The 10,134-nt window shown below is 41.9% G+C and overlaps 1 protein-coding gene across 1 annotated transcript; it reads left to right on the top strand.

Moving 5' to 3' along the window:
- Nucleotides 1–536: 536 nt before the first annotated feature.
- LOC117732017 (high affinity choline transporter 1-like) lies at nt 537–8,142 on the top strand. The gene is made up of 8 exons (XM_034534622.1): nt 537–720; nt 822–935; nt 1,912–2,067; nt 2,171–2,319; nt 4,892–5,038; nt 6,062–6,215; nt 7,323–7,540; nt 7,627–8,142. Exons 1-8 carry the CDS (start codon nt 537–539, stop codon nt 8,140–8,142), a joined length of 1,638 nt encoding a protein of 545 aa, XP_034390513.1.
- The last annotated feature ends 1,992 nt before the right edge of the window (nt 8,143–10,134 follow it).

Here is a 10,134-nt window from a genome sequence, read left to right as displayed (position 1 = left end):
GCCCACTGGAGGACCTCGGACTTCAGGGTCTGGGGAACGAACTGGCGGGACAGGCCGTAGTGCTCCGGGGTTACCACACGAGGCTCGTGTGTTGGAGCAGGTGTGAATGACCGGGTCTGAAATGACAAGAGAGTTAATAGACAAACAGATATAATGAAAACAACTATTAACAGAAAGAAGGTGTGGAGCTGAACTGTTACACGAACGTGGGTGAAAGAACCAGTTATTTTTGTTAACTGCTCAACTATATTCTCTGACAGCTTTATTTAACTGGAGTTATTTAAAAGGAAGACAACTGGTAAACTCTGAACTAAATGACATAGCTCTCTCCAGAATTTACTTATAAATTACGGATCTGAATTTATCTGTCAAGTTCAAGTTTAACTTAGTCAGTATAAAAGTAATTTTTTCTTCCTGGAGATGGCTAAAGACAATAGTACTAGCACACCACATTGTTGATCATTGATAAAATAACTATATTGCTGTTTACATGCCCTTATTGTGTTTTATATGTTGCATTGTGTAACCAGACAATCATGGCAGTGAATGTCCCCGGACTCGTGGCCGTAGTGGTTTTTTATATTGTCATTCTGGCAATTGGGATCTGGGCATCTCGAAAATCCAAGAAAGTGGAGAAGACATGTACCGGCGCTAAGAGCGAAGTTGCCATTGTTGGTGACCGCAACATCAATGTTCTGGTCGGGGTTTTCACCATGACAGGTAGAGCTTTCACTTAGTCGTACTTGATGTACTTATTGTCTGTGCTCAACGCTCCTTTCACTGGGCTACAGTCTTGACTATTTTCTTTGCTGTTCTTTTAGCAACATGGGTCGGAGGAGGTTACATCATGGGAACTGCTGAGGCTGTTTATTCCCCTTCTCAAGGTCTCATCTGGGCCATGGGGCCTCCTGCCTATGTTGTCAATTTTCTTTTGGGTAAGTAGCTGAAACAAATTACGCTTTTGTATGATAAAACACAGCAGATGAAGAGGTGATGGATATTGGACTAACTTATTATACCGCTCCAAGACATTGTCTGACATTTTAACAAGGTTGCGTTCTTGTTTTGTTTAAGTAGTAGCATCCTGTGGTTGTGTTTTCAGCCTCACACACTCAAGTATCACACAATGCAATTCATCTTTTCAAACTCTCCACCAGCTTATCTTTAATTAGTCTTGTTGTGGCCTTTCACCGATCTCAGTATGCATTGGACTAGATGTCGGGTCAACCCAAAATCTGCCAATCCTTTCATTGCTTTAGAAAATGCAGATGTCTTGCCTGTTGTTGCAGAAAAATACACCACAAAGTCACAGCACATAATATAACTGCATAAATCATTGACACAGAGTTTAAGTTATTCTAGCCAGAGAAGAGCACACATTGTACTTATAGATACTCATATGGTGCAAACGGCCCAAATGTAGCTGGCAGATTATATTATGCAACAGCATTATTTCTCCCACCAAGGGTCTTTCATGCACCCTACAGCAGACTGTTGGTCTATCTGGGCCTCAGGCAGATATTCACACGTACGGATTCACACCAACAGACCATTTAAAAATGTTCTACTTCATCTAACCTGCTTGTTCGTTAACTGTTGGAAGGACCCCTCAAACAAAGGGAGGATTTGTACACAGTTTCCAGTCGCCATGGTGGCATCTTAAATGAGAAAGAGGGAGAAAACCAGATACTATTCCCATTTTAAGGAACTTTGCAGTTCTAGCTGAAGAAATGACTGAAATGATTTATCATTTGTTTCTCCATTGTTTATTTTAAATGACTACCGGTAATTGATCATTTCGGCTCTACTTTAAATCATTAGAATATTATTAATGACAAAAAAGCACTTGTTCTAAAGTTCCATTTCACTTCAACAGTTGTTTTTTTGTTTGTTTACTCTCTACTTATTAAGGAGGATTGTTTTTTGCCAAACCGATGAGGTCAAAGCGCTACGTGACCATGTTGGATCCCTTCCAGCATCGCTATGGCAACATGTTCACTGCAACATTGCTGCTTCCTGCTTTGGTCAGTGATATTTTGTGGGTTGCCTGCATCCTTGCTGCTCTGGGTAAGTAACACTTTGTTCAGACTTAACACTATGATTCTGCCATAATCCATCATATTTCTTATTTGTATAGCATCTCTGATTTAATGTTCTGTATTACTTCCAGGAGGAACAATGAGCATAATTCTTGGGCTGTCATCTACCATCTCCATCATTATCTCGGCAGCTGTCGCCATCATGTACACATTTTTAGGTGGTCTCTACTCTGTGGCATATACAGATATCATCCAGCTTTCCTTCGTCTTCGTCAGCCTGGTGAGAAACAGAGAAATACAGAGGGAGTACAATAAAATAGCCAGATAACAGAAAAAAAAAGAGAAGAGAGAGCGAGGAGGATGGAGGGAAGGCAACAGAAATATGAGACTTACTCCTCTGAACCCAAAGCATTTACCATGCATCTATGGAAACAGCAAGCATGGCTAGAAGTAAATATAATAATAATAATAATAATAATGCATTTTATTTGTAACGCATTTTTCATTCAAAAGAATCTCAGTGCCATAGGGCCAGCACATAGTTAATACAAACTATAATAAAAAAGAAATAGCTGACCGTGATTTAACACAAAGTCAAAAAGGCTTTCCTGAATAAAAAGGTTTTTAGGCCAGTCTTAAAAGAGTCGAGTGTCTGTTGCCTTTACGTGGTCAGGGACCCGAGCTTGGTGTTGGGGACCCGGCGGACCGGGCTGTTTGTAGATCTGAGGGTGCGGGTAGAGGTTTGGGGAGTAATGAGTTCTTCTAGGTAGGGAGGTGCATGTCCATTTATGCATTTATGGGTGAGTAGTAGGACTTTGTAGTCAATCCGGGTTGAGACAGGGGGCCAGTGTTGTGAGTGTAGAATGGGTGTTATGTGCTCATATTTCCAGGATCAGGATCCAGGCAGCCTTGTTTTGAATGTGTTGCAGTTTCTGGATTTTCTTGCCAGTGATCCCAGTGAAGAGTGAATTACAGTAGTCCAGTCTAGAGGAGATACATGCGTGGATGAGCTTCTCTGCATCTGACATGGTTAAAGTGGGGCGGAGTTTGGAGATGTTTTTGAGATGATAAATGGAGGTTTTGCACAGGTATTTTTTATGGTCATTTAAGGTCAGGGGAGGGTCAAACCTAACTCCCATATTAGTGACTGTGGAGGAGAGGGGTATGACCTGACCATCAAAGGTGAGATGAGTTATGGAGGATGACTGAACCTAGTGGGGAGTGCCAACATGGAGGGCTTCGGTTTTTGCTACTGTTTAACTGGAGAAAGTTGTTGCTCATCCATGCCATTATCTCCCCAAGACAGGCGGTGAGACATGACATGGCTGCAGAGGGGCTTCGGGCAATTTTGATGTAAAGCTGTGTGTCGTCAGCATAACAGTGAAAGGACATCCTATGTCTGCTGATGACATGACCGAGGGGGAGCATGTAAATAATGAAGAGGATGGGGCAGAGGACCGACCCTTGCGGAACACCACAGGAGACAGGGAGCAGTCTGAACTTGCATCTTCCCAGTGAGACATATTCAGTTCTGCCAGAAAGGTAGGACTGAAACCACTTGAGTGCAGAGTCTGATAGTCCAAAGGTCGTGTGGAGGCGCTCTAGGAGGATAGTGTGATCCACTGTGTCAAATGCAGCAGTCAGGTCCAGGAGGATGAGGAGTGAGGGCGATCCTGCATCTGCTGTCATCAGCAGGTCATTCGTCACCCTGAGCAAAGCTGTTTCAGTTGTTGTGTTTGAGGTGGTCCTGAAGTTGAGAAGCAACTACCTTCTTTAACACCTTGGACAGGATGGGCTTCTTGAGAAGGTGACTGATGACAGCAACCTTGAGAGTAGGTAGGACACAGCCAGACTGAAGGGAAAGGTTAACAACGTTGGTGATGAAAGGACTGAGAGTGGGCATATGTGACTTGAGCAGAGCAGTGGCAATGGGGTCCAGGGTACAGGTACAGGATTTCATTTAGAGGAGACAGCACACTCGCAGATAAGGTGTTGGTGTCAGAGGGAAGCAGAGATGGAGAGCTGGACATCAGAGAGCGAATGTTGTTGACTTTTGATCTGAAAAAGTCAATGTAGTTGTTGCATTGCTGCTCTGTAGCCTCAGTAGAAGAGGATGGTTGTGGCTTCAGAAGATGGTTTATGGAGGAAAAAAGTTGTAGAGTTGCCAGGGTTTTTATTGATTAGGCTGGAATAGAACTGTGAGCGAGCATCTTTAAGGGAGTTGGAGTAGGCCCTTTGATGCTCACGGAAAGCCAGTTTATGGACAGTGAGCCCAGAGTGTCTGCAGCGTTGTTCCAGGAAACGATCAGACGTTTTTTTTTTCTGCAGCTCATGTGTGAACCAGGGAGCGGAGCGGGAGAAATTGACCTCACGTGACATGACAGGGGCGTGGAGATCAAAAGCACTGCTCAGGGATGTATTATAGAGTTCCACTAATTCATCCATTGATGCAGAGGCTGGGCAAGTGATGAGCTGGAACTCAACATTGTCTTTTGAGCAGTATAAAACAACCATAAATCACTAAAAAAAACAAGTGGAATTTTTAAGAATTTATTTCACAAAGATTAGAAGACGGTCAAATCTATATCCATCCAACATTTCCCCCAAGTTCCCCAACCTCTCCGGTCCTCTCCTCTCTGTATTCAGTAGCCGTTTTCATACATGTGTTCAAGGACCATCGGAGAAATGAAGATCCAACATTCATGACTCTCGCTATGATGAATGGTGTTATTTGGGCAATTACTGGGGTTCAGAGTGAATGCATTCAAGTTGAAGAATGTTAAGAAATGAAAGTGATTCAAAAGCTGGCTTGTCACAATTTTTGCTATAACAGCTGTTTCTTTCTGTTTCAGTGGCTCTGCATTCCTTTTTTGATACTCAGTCCTGCAGTTACTAACATCTCGCACATCGTCCACCTCAACCAAACACTTGGAAACTCATGGTTGGGAGAGTTGAAGCTGGAGGATGCAGGAAAATGGGCAGATGAGATGCTGTTATTGGTTAGATTTTAAATTGTATTTTGTCTCACTGTGTGTGATTGCAGTGGAGTTAATGGATTGAAGGGACACATCCATAGATGTATGATTGCACACATGCAACGACAGAATATTTTCAAGCATCAACGTCTGGTGAAAAGCCGTTCCTCAAAAGGCCACATGGGGCATGGCTCCAAAAGGGAGTCAACCCCCACAGACCCCCATGTTAAAATAACAAACTTTACAGCAAAACTAAACACGTTTACGGCCTGGTACCACATTGTTATCAATCAACCGATTACATTTTCTTACGGCTTAAATTTAGGCCCCTTTTTAAGTGTTAGGAAGTGTCGTCGCTGCCAAGATGGTGTCGGCTGGAGCCGACCACTTTAAGCTGCACAGTGGCTCTTTAGACCTCAACAGGGGACGTATGCCATATGTCCATATTTTATACAGGCCATGAGTATACTGTATCTCTATTGTTGGCTTCCAATACATCCCTGAAAACCGGTAATTCATCATTGGAGATGTTCCCAAAAGAAAATTGCTGAATTTACCAAAATGTCTCAGAATAGCAATGTTTTCTGTTTGTGTTATTTATTTGAACAGAATTGTCATCATTCGACTATATGACCTGTCATGGCCCATGCACGTTGGTCTGATGATGTCTTTGTGTGTCAGCTGATACATTACAGCTCTAATCAGGGTACAAGGTAACACCAGATATTTTGACTTGTCATTGCAGGAAAAGGCCATGAGCAATGAATAATATCAAAATGTCTCTCTTCTATTCTGGTGTCTTAGTAAGCCATGACAATGTGAGGGATGTTTCTACTGTGAGATGCTACAATGTCTTCTTTGATAATAGAGTCTATTGAAATAGCACTTCAGTTTCAAGTTCAAGATACCTTGAACCATTGTAGCTATTCTATGTATTCATGTACTGCTAAATAGACTTAGAATTAAGACTTAAAAATATGGTTTCAGGACACAATCATCCATCTGTTCACTGACAAAGCATGTGTTTTTTGTACCTGCATGTTGTAGGCTTTAGGGGGACTGGCCTATCAAGCGCTCTACCAGAGAATCCTCTCTGCAGCCTCCTCTGCTCAGGCTCAGGTCACCTGCTTTGCTGCTAGTGGGACAGTTTTTATTATGGGAATCCCCTCAGTTATCATTGGAGCAGTGGCTGCCTCTGCAGGTATACATGAACGTTAACACTCAGTTGCGCATGCACAGTACACACACCAAGCATTCATAACTTTACATCAGACAACATGTTCAATTAGGTACCCACTACCATGGTAAATGGCACGGGAGGACTTGTACACTACCGGTCAAAAGTTTGGAGTCCCCCGCCACAAAAGCTTGATCCACTACAGCCTTGTTCCGCTCTCAGCCACTGAAAAGTGTTTTGTTCATGGAGAACAAACTGCTGTACAACAGTTAGACACAAAGAGAAAAAGATCCCTCTTAGCTACATTTGAATAAGAATAGAAGGAATCACCAGTCATTGGTCAAATTAATTGGAAGCTTAGCATCAAAAAGTGTGGATTGAAAAATTAAATAAGTTCCTGTTTCTGTGTTAAGTGCAAAAAAGGCCTGTAAAGGTGTGTAAATATTAACAGCTATTCTTATAACATCACAATATAAATAGGTTAGTATATGGTTCGCAGTATTGGAATTGGACCAATCATTATCAGATGGACAAAATACAGACAAACAAATCACAGTGTAAAACTGTTCAATCCCACCACTGAGTCGACTGCAGAGGGCCCAAAATATTTAAAGCCCAAATGCACCACTGTGTATCAAGAATGAGCTTGGGTCATTAATGCAAATTAAAAAAAATGAAGGGTATTTGGGGGTAAATGGTATGCAACAGTATTCTCCCCTGGCATGTAACACTGTGGGGACTTTGACTTAACAGTTTTAAGTAATTCTTCTTCTTTTAGGGCCAAAACTGTTACAAATATAAAATGTCTGAATTTTTGTTTCTAAAATAGTCTTCATTGAAGGAAAGAAAAAACATCAACACACCAGGTGTGTCCAAACTTTTGACTTGTACTGTATGTGTGTGTGTGTGTGTGTGTGTGAAAAAGAAAATCAGCATATCATACTAATTATGGTGGGACATTTGCGTTTCAAATAGTTTGCCTCCTTCTCCCCAGTGCTTAATTTAAAGTTGTTGCCATCACCATAATCTTAAAAGCTTCTTCCCCTGCCATCATTGTTTTCCTCTCAACCCTGACTGTCTCTTTCTCTACCTCTATGCCTGCTCCTCTCTCTTCCTCTCCTGTTCTCTAAGACTGGAACCAGACAGCTTACGGTCTACCCCCTCCTTTTGAACGAGGGGAGGCAGGGAAGATCCTTCCACTGGCCCTGCACTACCTGACACCCACCTGGTTGTCAGTGTTGGGCATTGGTTCTGTGGCGGCAGCAGTTATGTCCTCCATGGACTCTGTGCTGCTGTCCTCAGCATCCATGTTTACACAAAACATATACAAGACGACTTTGAGGAAGCAGGTGTGTGCGAGTGTGTTTGTGTGCGTGTGTGTGTTTGGTTGAGCATAATTGCATTTTTATTGTCCCTCTCTTCTCTGTTCTTGCAGGCCTCGGAGCGAGAGCTGCAAATGGTGATCCGTATTAGTGTGCTGGTGGTGGGCCTCGCTGGATCAGGCCTGGCCTTTGGTGATGACAGCGTGTTCGCCCTCTGGCTGGTAAGCGGGGACCTCCTCTACTGCGTGGTCCTCCCGCAGCTCGTATGCGTGCTGCACTTCAGCCGTGCTAATAGCTACGGTGCTATCTGTGGCTATTTAGTAGGACTGCTGGTGCGTGGGCTGAGCGGGGAGCCGCTGCTTGGGATCCCTGTTCTCATCCTGTACCCCGGCTGGAGGGAGGTGAACGGAGTTATCGTGCAGTACTTCCCCTTCAGGACTCTTGCCATGCTCTCCTCTCTGATATGTGTTATTTCAGTGTCCTGGCTGGTGGAGCTCGGCTTCCGTCACCAACTAATTCCTCAGTCCTGGGATTTACTCGGGGTGTTTGACGAGAAAAAAGAGGCAGAGAGGGAGCAAGTACCTGTTCCTTGTGAGGAAAAGAACTGTAGCCTTAATACAAAACTCTAGGCTTAACTTAAATACAACATCAGCCAAAGTATACTCAAACCTCTTTTTATGCAAATTCCTACCAACCTTCTTCTCTGCACATTTCTTACATGTACTGTATAATACACTTGTTTAATACTGAATCATATGCTTTATATGCACCAAACCGACCAGCAGTATGTGGAGAGTGATTCAGGAAAGCATTGATGTGTGCTGGGTGTCTTTTTGTAACAGAAGAGGATAAAGGCCACATATGATGACCTCAAGATTCTGATCTTAATGTCAGAAGTCAATCATCTTTAAATGAACCTATTTCCTTAATTGTTTATCACTGGTTAAACAACATTTTTGTAGTTCCTTAATTAGGTCTCCTCCCTCAAACCTTTTCAGTAAATCAAGTTGAACCCAGGTGGTGATATTTAATTGTGTAATCATTGTTGTACTTTCTAAGCAGTTGTGTCTCTTTGCATGTATCAAGCACTGAGGGGGACCAAGCAATCCCATTTGTGACGCAATACTTGAGACAATGAGGTTGAGTATTCCTCACAAACAAAATAATCTAGCAGCAAGTGTCTACTTGTTGAAGTATTTTACATTATCTTATGTTTTAAAGGGATCATTATTGAAGGAACTTCAAAATAGAGAATTTGAACTGCTATGTTTTAGATGTTTTGTGATTGCAAGGGTTCATAAAAAAAAACGTATCTCTTTATTATCTTTGAATCTGATGGAATGTGTGTCTTTGAATGTGTATTTGTGTCTGACAGAGAAGAACACAATCACAGGATACTTGATCTTAGTTATATACATTAATGTGCATATGATAAAGTGCCACAACTTTTGCTACATCACCTTTGAATGATAGTGGGCCGTTTGTCACCTACAACATTGAACTACACCCCCGAAAGGTATTTGCATTTTTCGCCTCGATAGCAGTTTTAAATTGATGTTCCAATAGTTTTTGACATTCGCTCCAACAGCTGCAATGCCACCTTTGTATCAACAGAGGGCAGCACCTAAACACTGAACGGACCTCACCAGACTGAACCTCACGAGATGTGCTCACCAAAACAAATACCCACAACTTCCGTTTGACAATAAATAAATAAATAGAGACATTTTTAAAAAGCAAATTAGTTCAGTGTCACTCAGCTATGGTGGCACGTGCTGCATTTACGTCCAATTCAATCGAGGAGAGATTTATTTGTGTTTCTTCACTTTACCTCAACAACATACAGGCTCTCAGTTTTATGACTTTATACAAATAAATGTATTGCCCAACCCGAAACTAAAGTTATTGTTATTTTCACATAAATTGTGCCTCAAATAGAGCATATTTGCTCCTGTCACACTTTACTTGCGTCTTTGACTAAAGTATTTTGAGATTTAGTAATTAAGAGCTTCAAACGCATTATATTTAAATGATATGATAACAGGACTTGGCTGATATAATGTTATTTTTGTATTTTGTGGTTATATTTTTAAACGAAAGCAATACGAGAAACAGACACATCTTATTAATGTATTGATATTTCCCAATATAGTGAAGGACGTGGTTATAGGGATAGGCCTATTCACCAAGTGATTTCATTTTAATGCTGCAATATGTATTATGATTATGTAATAATCAGAATACGAATATGTAATAATCTGAATAACCCTTCAATTCCCCGTTTTAAGTATTAAAAGCGGGTTATAAAAAATAAAAAAATAAGATACGGGAAAATCCACAAAATACATTCAGGTGGGTTTCAAAAGTAAATCGAGACAATGTTTCAGTCCAACAATCAAAAGCTGATTTTATAAACTGAATAAAATAAAATAAATACCGGTACTGACTCCCTCATTGTCTCCGAATGCATTGCAGACGTTTGAGCCGCCCACCGCGCCGTGTTGCTGCTGCATGTCAGCGGGATGAATGAAGCACAAAGGCGGCCAGAGGGTGCAGTCCTCTTACACCAGGGCTCCATGTCGGGCTTTTCCGTGTCCCTGTGACGACAGCGGGCTCCAACC

Source organism: Cyclopterus lumpus, chromosome 6 (genome assembly GCF_009769545.1).
Source record: "Cyclopterus lumpus isolate fCycLum1 chromosome 6, fCycLum1.pri, whole genome shotgun sequence".
Lineage (NCBI taxonomy): Eukaryota > Metazoa > Chordata > Actinopteri > Perciformes > Cyclopteridae > Cyclopterus > Cyclopterus lumpus.
This window is presented reverse-complemented; position numbering and strand designations above follow the sequence as displayed.